The following is a 14,109-nucleotide window of genomic DNA, read 5'->3' on the forward strand; positions in this document are numbered from 1 at the left end:
CCATAAGCGATAATGAATTCAGAATCGAATGAATCGCATTCATATTTACGAAAAAAATATCGGATGCTGTTCCTTTCACAGATTCAGATCGATAAGAGTATCGATATTAGAATATTTTTCCTTGGAGATGATAATGATAACAATGTGTCAACACATTGTACATTCGATTCTAAGAATCGATTATAAATTCTGAACCACTTTTATTTTATTCGAATGCTCGTCTCTCCCCGTTATATTGTTGTTGTTCGTCGTGCCTGATTCTTATTCAACGAGAGAATAATTGCCGGAGAAATCTAAGGAACAGGGTTGACTTTTCTCCATTGTGAGATATTTTTCCGAACAAGCGGAGGGAGGGGGAGAAACGATGTTGTTGCTCTCGCTTCGAATATAATTCCGGATCCTGTTCTCCCCTATTTTTGTTTGTTACCGTTGAAAGGAGCGCGATTTAAGGGAATAATTCTCGTGGATGAATAGCGGATTCGTTCCGTATAAATTCCTTGAGAATCGGAGAGGAATGTTTCCTCGAATAAAATGATAGATACGACCCTAGGGTGGATTGTTTTCCGAAACATTACTCTTCCAAAGACGTAACGTGTACAAAATATACACGTGATATGATAATTTTGGAATGAAGAGAGAAGAAATTATTTGAAAGTTGAATATATTTTTCTTTTCTCTCTTTCGATATTTATATTACGATCAATATATACTTTGAAATTGAATTACGAATTAATATTGTTGTCGATCGATAATCAATAATTGTTAATGATATGAAATTTTACAAGCTTTCTACGAATTAAAATTTCGCGTAATATTTCTTTCTTTCCATCACATTGTTGTAGATGATTCAGAGTAGGGATATCACGTCCGATTATACGAGTCTTGTATCACTTGTCGCGTATATCGCTTTTCTCACTACTTGACTCTTTCATTCTCCTTTACTTACCGACCGATGATAATTTTATTTTTCTTTCATACGCCATAATTATTTTAGATACTACTCGAATAATTAAATATACCTGGCACGTGAATGCTTAATTTCATTCCGATTAAAATATTATACACAAGTGTAACAAGTGTCATCCATCATTGAATTATATCATCGATGCACGAATCTAATTTAGTCGGACGAAAATATATCCACGGTGCAAAAACGCGATTAAAATGCACCTCGTGTTTCCCTGAATGAATATATCTCGAACGCGTACGCGTTACAACTATTTACCACTTTGACAACGATTGCCTGCCACGTAACTGCTATCAACTACTCGTGTGTGGTTAATCTTTCGTTCACGTTGCTAATACTCTTTCGTTCTACTTATTACGATTATATTCGATGTGCAAAGATAAAACATGATTCGAATAATAATTTTACTATTAAGAAATTAATTGGGGCGATAAATATCACATCAATAATTGGATTGGAATTTCTGATTATTCGTAAAATTATAAATGAATCGGATGGAAATGAAACGGAAGTAGGAAAAAAGTAGAAAAACGCTGGTAACACGATCCGAGGTGTCATCGTCATACTCTCTCAGACTCTCGTATTACCACTGCGCTCCGCTTCTCGAACATGACGAACGGAAAGATGAAACGCGCTAAGAACAAAGAACCATCGTCGAGTGTCGTTTATTTTAAAGAGCGGCATAACCGTCGTAATAACCCGCGAGAAATTCTATTTAGTAATAGAATCTTTCCAGAGGACAAAGATGTGTTCGTGTTTTCGTAAGGAAAATAGAAATAAAAAGCGGATATAATATTTTATACAAGATCAAAAGAAGAAACTGGATTCAAAACTTTTTTTAAATTATACAATTTCCTCGATAATTTCATAATGTATCACGATTACATTCTTTTACACATTCCTCCTATTTTTGATCGAAAAATTTCCAAGAATATTTCGAACCGTCTTCTCCTCTTTGACCTTGAATGGAATAAATCATCTCGCCATCATCTTCCAAACCTCTCCAACGTCCACGAAATATCAAAATATCAGGTTGTCGCGGTATAACGGCTGTTCGTTTCATTTCAGAGGAGGTGTTCGGTTCCAACAAGGCTTTATGGTTCTCGCCGAGCGGCAATAAACTGGCCTTCGGTTACTTCGACGACTCCCAAACACCGATCATAACGATACCGTTTTACGGTTACCCGGGCAGCATGTCGTTCCAGTACACGACCGCGATCTCGATCCATTATCCCAAGGTAAGTGTCTCTAACCAGGGGGGAGGGAGAGAGGAGAGGGAGGAGGATCCCTCTTTTGCATTTCGTTTGATCTTTCGTAGCCAGGTTCTTCGCGATTCGAGGCCTGGCTTTCGTGTGCGCTCGAGGAATTGAATTTTAGAAAATTGGAGGAACAAGTTTTCGACCGATATTCCCTTGTTACCTCGCGAAGATTTGTCCATTGGATCGAATTTTCCTGATGTTCAAGTCGTAATCGAAAAAGTAAATAGTTACTTTAAAAATAATTTCGAATAATAAATTAAATAATTGATCAAAGTAACTTTATTCTAGGAATATTTGGAATCTTGAAATTATTCGTTTCTTTCATTACTATTATTATTATTATTATTCGAAGCAAAGGAATATTTGGATGTCGATACGTAACAAGGATTTATAAAAGTCAATACGTACATCTTGATACAATGAGAAAGATTTCATTTTGAAAAAGATTAAAATCTGGATTATACAGGTGGAATATAAATTGGACGACTTGACGTGTGTTTCTTTATCAAAAAAATTACGTATTAAAGGTCCAACTAACGTGGAAACAGTTGGACACCGTAGATTTCTTGGAATGGCGGCAAAAAAGATGATTAATATTCTCCAACCGAGTTACACGTAGCTACCTCAAAATTGCATACCTAAAAACTTTGAACCAGTATTCCCCACACGAGAAATATCCAAACTGTCGAAAAGAAACTTATACACATACTGCTATATTACCATTTTATCCATAATATTTCTTAAAAAAGAATGCACAGAGTCGTCAAATCGAGTCCAAATTTTCCAATTCGACAATTGAAGAAATAATAGAAGCGTATTTTTTCCCCTCCTCTTCTAGTTCTCTCTTTTCTTTGATTAACAAATGTCCACAAAGCGGCCATCTTTTTGGGACGCGACGCGGCGTTAACATGGCGGCAAAGTGAGGTTAGAAACAAAAATTACGTACGCCGCAATTTATTTAACCCTTCCTCCGCTCCAGGGACTTTTCATTACAACTTCTCCAACGATTCTCCTTTCCTGGCCCAACTTACGCAATTTAACTTACCAACCAACACAATTGCCGCGGTTGGCAACCCTGCTCTTTAAATGCTCGCTGACCCGTCGCTACGACCTGAAGATGGCGCTCTTTTCCCTCTCTCTCTTTTTCTTTTCTTTTCCATTTCAAACCGAACTTTTTCTTGGGACTAGATCCTTCCTGGCCTTTTTTGGCCTCATCGTAATAATATATATTCATATAATCGTTAGATCATCGTAGGGATGATGGTTGCTTCGTAGAAAATTGCTTCGTAGCCGGGGGTAACCATGTGTCTGGCAGCCACTTAATCTGCATGACGGATGAGTATGAAATATGTACACCGGCGAAGCATACTTGTGAAATATGTCCGTCACTAGGGCTCTGTTTACAATGCATCAATTATCCTTGGCGACTTTATAACTGGAACGCTTTCTGAAAGAAAGAAATTGCGAACGGTTAGAACGAGTGATATATTTTTTTTCTTTTTTTTACGTCGATTTATACACAAAATGTGGCTCGTATTTTTTCGGTATACTTTGTCAGCATGTTCTGAAAAGGTGTAAGAGAATGTTATGTAAATTCAAGTCGATAAATGTTGGATTGAAAAAGTTATTTAATATTGTTAGTCGCGAATTTTTAATATCTTGGAATATGATTGTAATATTTGTGTAAATTAAATTGATATCGATAATATATTTTTTATTTGTTTTATGAATTTTTATTATATAAGTATATATTTAATATGAGTTATTCTATAGTATAAATACATTCGTATCATTTGTGAAAGATCTGTGAAGAATTCGTCCAAAATTTCATTATTTCTTCATTTGAATATGATTTAGTGATATTTTTTTACAGTAAAGTAATCGAGCACTAAAATCTCACTTTTTTTTGTATTTAAAGTATTGTTTTATCTTAGATAAAATAAATATTGAAATTTTAAAAATTGATTTTATATTTCTAAAGTAATGTTTGCTTTTTAAAAAAAAGGAAAAAAAAAAAAGATTGCACGTATGAGGAAATGGAAAAACGATACAATGCGTGAGAGTAACCGTTATAGAACGATAGAGTAAAATAGAAGATAGAAGTAGAGAGAGAGGAAGAGAGAGAACAAGTTATTCAATTGACTGTGAAATTTTTATCTATAAAACCAACATGGGTGAAAATTGGTATAGATATCAGGGAAAAATATACCAGCAATGGAAAAAAATTTTTTAAATATTTCTCTCATGAAAAACTTTTTCATAATTATATAATTATATAATTATGCACGTATTTTTTAATTTATAGGGGGGAAAAAATCCTCAGAACTTTTCACTTGATCTGCCATAAAATTTCTTCGATGTTATTCGAGTCAATTAATTTTAAAAACAAATCCATAATTCATTGGTTTATATTAACTCAATGTCAAATATGTTATATTTAAATCATTTATTCATTCTTCTAATGTATGTACCGTTTATGCAAAATCAAATTTTAATAAATAAAGAAATGAAATTTAAGTAGAGATTTGCATCATCTCTTCAAATAGATGCACTATACTTTAAATATTTTGTTTTTTTTGCATGTCATTTTGACATTTATAGATTTTTCGTACATTTAAATATTGCATAAATGCACGAACATCCGGCCAGAACGTTTATTTATCACATTTGACAGGAAATTAACATACATTTCAATATTTATAAATCATGATATTTCTATTACCTACTTCGATGATTAAAAAAAAACTATAAACGAACAAAAAGATCTACGTTTCCCCAAAGATAGAGGAGAATAAGAAGAAGAAGAAAAAAATGGTCAAAGTTAAAAAGAATAATTGGGAAGGGAGATTAATTTAGCGTGTATAATCTAGCGTGTGACAAACGTTTATCTCCCTAAAATGCGAGGGAAAAGGAAGAGACTCGCGAATAGCGAGAAAGACGAAGTGGATTCGAACGATTTCCACTTTGTCCAATAACATTCCCTTTACTCCTCTGTTCGAAGTAATTTCCCTCGCGACTTCGAGCAGTCTTTAGGTTCGAAAAAAAAAAAAAACGAATTGGAAGGAAACGATTCGATGGTATCAATGAGAAAGAGAGAGAGAGAGGTTACGAGTCGAGATCGTGCTCCTCGATCTTTTCGAGTAATAGAATCTAAAGATTTAGCGAGCCAAAACGTCGTCATGGTTTTGATTAAATTTATTATTGATATCACGATGAAAAAGAAAAGAAAAAAGGAAAAATTTGCGTTTGTTCAATTGAATTCTGGGAGGAGAATTTTTATGCGAATTTCTCGTCTACGAAATGATATTAAAAATTGGATAAATTTTGAATAATTATTTATTAAGGAAATTATATATTAGATAGCAAGATATATGTTACACGATGTCCAATTTTTCCAGATAATCGATAATAGTTTATTAAAAAATCAGAAGGAAATTTTTTAATATTTTTAAATTTTGTACCAATATTATAATTCAAATTGTACAAGGATAATAAAATTGACACATATTTCGAACAATATTTTCTATATTGAATATTTGAACTTGTTGATATGTTTGAAAATTATTTAAAATGTATATAATAAATAACATAAAAATAAAAGTCTAAAATTCGATTGATTCCAGATCGAATATTTTAAAAATATTTACAAATATTTTACAAATTCTCGCTTTTAAATCAAAACTTTAATATCCCATTCGATTCTCCTGTCGCCAAAAATTGACTAATAAATCACGAAAAAAAAATTTCACCTTTGTTCGATCGATTCCATAAATCGAACACTTAGGTTTAGAAATTTCTTTTCTTTCTTTTTTCTTTTTTTTTTTTGTACAGCTTTTACCATCAATTTTCACTTTATCCCATATCCTCAAAACTCTTCGAAATTTTACCACAGGTTGATGGTGAAAGAGATGAAAGGTAGTGGTGGTGGTGGCCGGGCTCGCAGTCGAAGAGGGCGTGGAAGCTGGCACCTGTGCAATTTTTAATGGCTTTTTACGAGGCACGATTGATGCCAGCGCCGGCCACCGGCAAATATTGCCCGGCGAGAAAGCTGCTTGGAAGTTTACCTGAGCGATGAATAACGTCGTTCCTCTTTAATGGGCCTCCTTGCGCCCCACTCGTACATCCTTTCCAATTCACCCCAGTGACGGATCGCGTATTTAAACTTTGTTTACGGAATTTCTACCACGGAGGAGCCTCACTCTTATTCGAGCTGAAATTTACCGATTGCAAAGAAATAAAAATGATTGACAAAGTTTCGACAAACTTCTTACAATCTATAAAATCCTTTTTAATTCAATTTAAAAATTACTTTACTCCTTTATTTAAACCTAAATTTGAGAAAATTCTTTGCAACATTGCCAATTTTTTAATACATTATTAGAGGAGATGGATAATATTTTCTCGAGAGGAATCGAACATTATGGAGCAAGGAACGTAAGGAGAGCTCAACTATCCGAGTAACGAAATCCTGTAACAGAGCGAACGGAATATATTTCCTTTTTAAATAGCTCAGAGATAACAAAACTGCAGCGTTAAGAAGTGAAGATCTCTCTGGTGTGCATACCAAATAAACGCGGGGGTAACGAACCAAATACGGGAACAGAAGGAAGTATGCGGGGGGAGGGAGTGAAATAAGGTGAAATAAAAAGGCTTGTCTCGACAGGAGAAAAAATGAGGTTCCTGCGAGTCCATCATCCTTGGTGGTCATTCAACGAACATCTTCGCTTTCCTCTCTTTCTCTCTCTCTCTCTCTCTTTCTCGCTTCTTTTCCTTTTTTCCCCTCCAAGTACGTGTTCACGAAAACTCATTTTCCAACGGACAAAGTGGCCTACTTTGATACTCGTCACGAATCTGAAATCCGTGGGAGCAAAGAGTCCATTTAAAGATCACAGAGATTTCACAATGAGAGAGAGGACAGGCGAGGAGTTTAAGGGTGGAAAAAAGAAAACGGACGGGGAATGGCTAAAGGACCAATCCGACTGAGACACACACACACAAAGAGAGAGGGAGAGAGGATTCGAGGCCTCGACAACGTTGAGGGAAGATTTAAATTTCCATTTCCTTCCATCCAACCCTCGAGCGACGTCTCTGTTTCCCGCGGCGGGACCTTTCCTTCCCTTGTCGGCCGTGAAATTATTTTCCTTCATCGATTCACTTTTAACCAGGCAGGGAAGAAGTTTGGCGAGGAATTTTTCGCGAAACGAGACGTTCGTCCCTTTGTTTTGCGACGAACGTTGCATCGAGGAAGGAACGGTTCTCGAGTGTTTTAACAATTCGTGCCTTTGAATCGCCACCACATTGTGCAAAAAACCGTGGAATATTGGGAGGAGGAACAGGGTTTATTATAGTAAACGTACAATTTTTATTTCACCGCCCGTGGAATTGTAAATAAGAATAAAAATGATGGAAATTTCGTTTCCTCTTTTCTATTCCCTTTCAACGTTATCCTCTTCTTCATCGACACGTCGAGCGTAAATATTTGGAATTCGAATGTCCTTATCACTGTTAAATGTTCTTATAATATAATGGAAAGTGAGTTACTTTATCATTAAATATTCTAAAAAAAAATTTTTATTCAAATGGACGAATGATCAGTCACGTTAATAAATTACTTTATTATTTTTCGTTTATTATTATCGTTAATTACTTATATAAATTTACTACACTCTGAAAAGATGGGAGGAGGGGAAAAAATCGTCATCCATAAATATGTTCGTTTCTTTGACGTTGAAAAAACCATTCTTCGAACGCTAATTCCAATATCCGGACGGCAATTATGACATTTTATCGTCCCATTTATCACAGAACACGTCGAAGCGTGCAAAAAATATATTCTCCCCAAACTTTTGCAATTTCACAATTTAATGCGGCCATTTTATTCGGCCGGAGCATTGTCCGATTCCCCTGTAATAAATTTTAAACGCATCGACTCGTTTCGAGCCAAGAATCCTCTCCAATTGACTTTTTTTCCCTCCCCTTTCTCAACACGCCCAAATGCAAAACGTGCCCTTCCTTGGTGAAAAGAAGAAAAAAGAAGACATATATATATATCTTTCTCTCTTTTATTTCGACCTTCGTTCCCCGTGCATTTTTCAACCCCTCCAGTCCTGTTGATTTGCGGTGAACCAAAATATGGCCCCGGTCTGCGAAAATATCGCTCGCTTAACCGCTTATGTGTACAATACCCTTTTCTCTCTTTCCTTTCTTTATCCATTCCTTTTATTTATCCCCTGTTTTTCTCTTCTTCTTATTCTTTCTAGCCATCCTCAAAGAGAGACAAGCGAATCACGCATCGTTAATGCGATTCTCGAAGCTTGGATCTTTCGCCATGAATAATTTCAAACCCCTTTTGTCCCCCATGTGCTGCTCGTTCACCGATTTTGAATTTTCATTCATCCCTGTTTTCCACGGAATGGAATGGAATGGAATATTATTTGCCTCGATATTGTGGTCTTTTTATTTTTTTTTTTTTTGAGAATCATTCACGAAGTAATATTAAATATACTTTTATTTTATTTTTTTGTAAATTATAGACTCCCTTTTGCGCGGAATTTTTGTACTTTTTTTTTTTTATGTATTTCGTCGAAATTTTTAATAAACCCGTGACTTAATTTCATCGCGTATACCAGCACCGTGTCGAGATTCGTTTCGATTTTCACTTCGGGAATATATTTCGTGAATTTTTAATTGTTCCCGGCCGAGAATTAAATTTACGCGACAATGTTGCTAACTATCGTAAAAATTCAATGAAAATCCGATTTTAATAACGAGCCATTTTCCCCCTCCATAAAATAGAATATTTTAGAATATTGGAATATATTTTCTTTTCAAAACATATTCTTTTAGAAATTAATCGATTGTATCGATCGAGATGTAACAAAGTGTTCCCGATTGTCGATCGATTTTATTAAAATTTATTTATTGACCTTTTCAACTTGCCAACTTGGTCCAATTTTTAATTTTTAATTTTTCCGATCGAATTAAATTTTTTATCGCGGGGAGGGAAAAGAGTCGAAAGGGGAGCAATATCCAGGATGGAATTTGAAGAAATATTTTCAATCTTTATCCTCGATATTGTGCATATAGATGCATCGTTCGAATTCTTCGAAGTTTTTCAATTCCTTACAGGTGAGGAATTATCCGGGAATATGGCATCGTATCGATGGATCGCCGATCTCTCCAATCACGCGCGAATTTTCATTCAATTACGGAAGGGATATAATTTAATAATTTTTATATCTTATCGACTATTCTCGCTCTTGCTTATCGAATAATCGACGAACGAATGTCGTTGAATTCGTTTTTTATTTTCATCCTCGTGATGATAGAATCATATAGCAATCGTTTGAAAATTAGATAGTGTTGGTTTCCTAAAGTTAATTAATAAAATGATGAGACATTAGATTATGTGTTTATGGGAGATTTCATTTATTCGATATTATTCGAATAATTAACATAGTTTTAATCGAGATGGAAATTTTATTGATTGATAAGTGATTTTTTTTTTTTTTGTAGATTCGATATGGATGGAATTTTCAATAATCTGGCCGATGAGGCTACATGATGATTTAATTTTAATAAAAGTATGCGTATAAATTCTTCTTTCTAAATTCAAAGAAAAATTCCATTGCGATGAATGTATACACTTTTTCTATATTTTTATACTTGCAATAAAAAATTATATAAAAGAAATTCATCGAATAATAATAAATATTGAAATGCTTTTTTGAACCTTGAATTGAAATTAATTATCGATTCAAATTTAAATTGTTAAAAATTATTGAAATAATATTGACTTTTATATTAAAGACATTTCTTTCTTCATTTCATTCTTTTTTCGAAAAGAGATAATATAATTCCAAGATATAATCTCGTTAAACTATACAGAAAGCGTGAAACCGTGTTTTGTAACGTTTATTAACAGGAGAAAAGGCGGGATTGATGGAAACCTCGACTGACCCCTTTCTCTACTGTTTCAGAGTGGCACGACCAATCCTACGGTGAAGCTGTTCTACGTCGACTTAGAGAAAGTGATCCAAGGTAACACGAACTTAACTGAAATCGAACATCCGAACAAGTTATCCACCGAGGAACGGATTTTATCCGCTGTTGCTTTTCCTACCGATAATCTCGTGTACGCGACCTGGATGAACAGGGTGCAAAACAGGGCGTACTTCCATTTCTGTTACGTCCACGGCCATCTACCCAATTGCACCACCGTACGTATATATATATTTATCATCTTGACATTTATCAAGTAATTTAAAACAACATCGAATTTACACGAAATTTCTTGTCATTGAGTAAATCGTCAAACGATAATGTTTATAAAGACAAAACAAAACAGGGTGTATTTCTGTTACATTCAGCTATCCAATTGCATTATCATACGTATATATATTCACATTTTTGTATTTTTGTTATAAATCGTCGAATCATCTTGACACATTCATTTGTTAAATAATTTAAAACAATATCGATTTTTGTACATTTCTGTTACATCCAACTATCCAACTGTATGTGTAATGTGTACTGTATTAAATATTCTATATTTCTGTTATAAATCATCGAATCATCTTGACAAATAATTTAAAATCGAATTTACAATTCACGCGAAATTTCTTTTTACTTGTGAATCGTCAAATGATAATATTTATAAAGACAAAATAAAATAGGGTGTATTTCTGTTACATTCAGCTATCCAATTGCACTATCATACGTATTTTTGTTATAAATCGTTGGATCATCTTGAAACATTCATTTGTTAAATAATTTAAAACAATATCGAATTTATATAATTCGATTTTTATTCCAAATTTCTTTTTACTCGTCAAATGATAATATTCAAGACAAAACAAAACAGGGCGTACTTCCATTTCTATTACATTCAACTACTCAATATTTTTGTTATAAATCTCGAATCTTGACAAATAATTTAAAACAATATCGAATTTATATAATTCGATCTTTATTCGAAATTTCTTTTTAGTCGTCATAGAGTAAATCATCAAGTGATAATATTTATAAAGACAAAATAAAAGAGTATACTTTCACATTTTACATTCAACTACCCAATATTTTTGTTATAAATCATTGAATCATCTTGACAAATAATTTAAAACAATATCGAATTTATATAATTCGATCTTTATTCCAAATTTCTTTTTACTCGCCATAGAGTAAATCATCAAATGATAATATTCAAGACAAAACAAAACAGGCATACTTCCATTTCTGTTACATTCAATTACTCAATATTTTTGTTACAAATCATCGAATCTTGACAAATAATTTAAAATCGAATTTATATAATTCGATCTTTACACGAAATTTCTTTTTACTCGTCATAGATCATCAAATGATAAATCATCAAGTGATAATATTTATAAAGACAAAATAAGGGTGTACTTTCACATCTGTTACATTCAACTATCCAATATTTTTATTACAAATCGTCGAATCTTGACAAATAATTTAAAATCGAATTTATATAATTCTATCTAATCTTCACACGAAATTTCTTTTTACTTATCAATCGTCAAATGATAATATTCGAGAGGAGCTGTTGTTTATTCCGCAATAATATGTAATTTCACAGGTTAAACAACTAATTTCTATTCCTGATGAAAGCAAGTTTTACGAAGCTCATAAGAGCGTCTATCAAGTATATCAATTTCTTTTTCGCTCGTTCATCAGGTATATCCAAGGAAAATGAGAATTCCTCTGGTTTCTTCTTCATTTAAAATTTCACGACGGTTTTTATAACCGGTAAAAAGACAAACTTTTCCGGGTTTAATTAGGTTCCCGGTTGAAATGTTGTTGAAAGTATCGCGATTTTCATCGTGCAATCGTATATGGAATAGTTTTGAGAGTGAGAAATTTCGGTCGCGAGTGGAATTATTTGTTTGGACGTTTTATTAGAGGGTTTGATTAAAACTAGATTATGAATATTTCTATTCATCTGATGAATATCTGCGAAATATTAATAATTAAGCTTAGATGGATACAAGAAATACGTATATAAATGATAATATTTTTTGAGAAGATTATATCGATTTTAATTTTAATAATAAAAAAAAAATCATTACGTCTTTTCTTTAATTATTGAAATATCATATAAAGAGTTTCTCCATTAAATAGAAGAAACGAAGAAATGGTAAACTTAATCTTTTAAATCTTTACTTGTTATTAAGTAAAGATTACTCATTGAAAATAATAATAATAATGTTCTCTAAAACGTTCCTATTATTAAAACATTTATATTATTTTTCCTCCAACGCCAAGAAGGAATTTAAAAGGAATATCCGGAAACGTAATAATCTTTCATCTTCTCGCGGGAAAGGAAAAAGTTAAAAATTCCATCTCGTTACTTCTCCAAAACCAAAATTACTTCATTAACATCCCATCCAATTCGATAATCCTTCTTGCATTACGATATTCTCTTCACCCGTCACCATACGTTTTATCACAATTATCCAAAATTTCTTGGTCGAGAGAAGCTTCTCGCTCGTCCATGCATGGAAAGAAGATTGTCGAACTCGACGATGCGCAATATTTCACCATCGTTTTCCGACGAAAGAAAAAGAAGAAGTGTATATGTATATATATATATATGTATACACGAATGAAATATTCATCTTGGCAGGCGCTGACGCACATAGAGAGCCACGGATGGGTGGAACAGTTCGAGCCACCGATGTTCAGCGATGACGGGGACACGTTTCTTACGATCTTGCCCAAAAAGCAACACGATGGAAGTTACTGGAGGCATGCAGTCGCAATTACCAACGTTTCTTCCACCACGCCGAGGAAAACCGCCCTCACTTCCGGCCGCTTTGTCGTCACGGAGATAGTTTCTTGGGACCAGAAGAAATCGTATCTGTAAGTACGCGAACTAAGTCTTTTTTTTTTTTTTATAGAAATTAGAACGATAGAAAAAATTAATAGGATTTGAGGAGGAATTATGATCTCTTTTTATATTACGAGAATACGAGTTTGATAATAATATAACAAAAATAATTGAAAATAATTAGAAATAATTTCGAAAGTATATGATGCGTTAGAAGTAGATTTATACATTTTCTTTTTTTTATAGAAAAAATACTTGTAACGAAAATAATTTTGAAAGTATATGATGCGTTGGAAGTCGATTTATACATTTTCTTACTTTTTTTATAGAAAAAATGCTTGTAAGTAACGAAAATAATTTTGAAAGTATATGATGCGTTGGAAGTAGATTTATACATTTTTCTTTTTTTATAGAAAAATATTTGTAACGAAAATAATTGAAAATAATTAGAAATAATTTTGAAGATATATGATACGTTAGAAGATGTGATTTATATATTTTCCTTTTTTTTATAGAAAAAATGCTTGTAAGTAACGAAAATAATGGATAATAATTAGAAATAATTTTGAAGATGCGTTAGAAGTAGATTTATACATTTTTCTTTTTTTATAGAAAAAAAGATCAATGTTTGTTCGAAACAATCCATCGTGTAACGAAACTTAAAGAAACATCCAGTGCAAAGTCTCGAAATTCGAAGGAAAGAAAGAATTCATTTCGCTTGAATAACTTCCCCTATTTAATTTATCTTGGCCAACGATCTCGAACAGTTTCGAATCGGTTACCATTAGTTATGGGCCGAATGGAATTTGCATTTAAGGTGGAATTTCCAACATCCTCCAACTTATCCTCCAAGTATCCTGAATTGTGTGACAATCGTACACAATGGGCTGGAGATTTGGATAAAGATCTTGGCCTTTTCACATATCGGGACGATTGCTCGGGGTCCCTCGTAACCTATAAACATCTATCCAACTTTATCGATGAAACAAAACCTTACGGAATTCAACCATTTTCCACGATCCAAGAAAATCTTC

The 14,109-nt window shown here is 33.2% G+C and overlaps 1 protein-coding gene across 7 annotated transcripts in view; it reads left to right on the forward strand.

Annotated features, from left to right (window-relative positions):
• The window catches only part of LOC411229 (venom dipeptidyl peptidase 4-like), a 239,919-nt gene that overhangs the window by 164,438 nt on the left and 61,372 nt on the right, over nt 1-14,109 (forward strand). For all 7 annotated transcript variants that reach the window (XM_006559829.3, XM_006559827.3, XM_006559828.3 and 4 more), the window contains 3 exons: nt 2,036-2,205; nt 10,206-10,445; nt 12,872-13,107. In XM_006559829.3, the coding sequence (XP_006559892.1) occupies nt 2,036-2,205; nt 10,206-10,445; nt 12,872-13,107 (646 nt within the window). The remainder of the gene's footprint in view (nt 1-2,035; nt 2,206-10,205; nt 10,446-12,871; nt 13,108-14,109) is intronic.

This window comes from Apis mellifera, linkage group LG7 (genome assembly GCF_003254395.2).
Source record: "Apis mellifera strain DH4 linkage group LG7, Amel_HAv3.1, whole genome shotgun sequence".
NCBI classification, from domain to species: domain Eukaryota; kingdom Metazoa; phylum Arthropoda; class Insecta; order Hymenoptera; family Apidae; genus Apis; species Apis mellifera.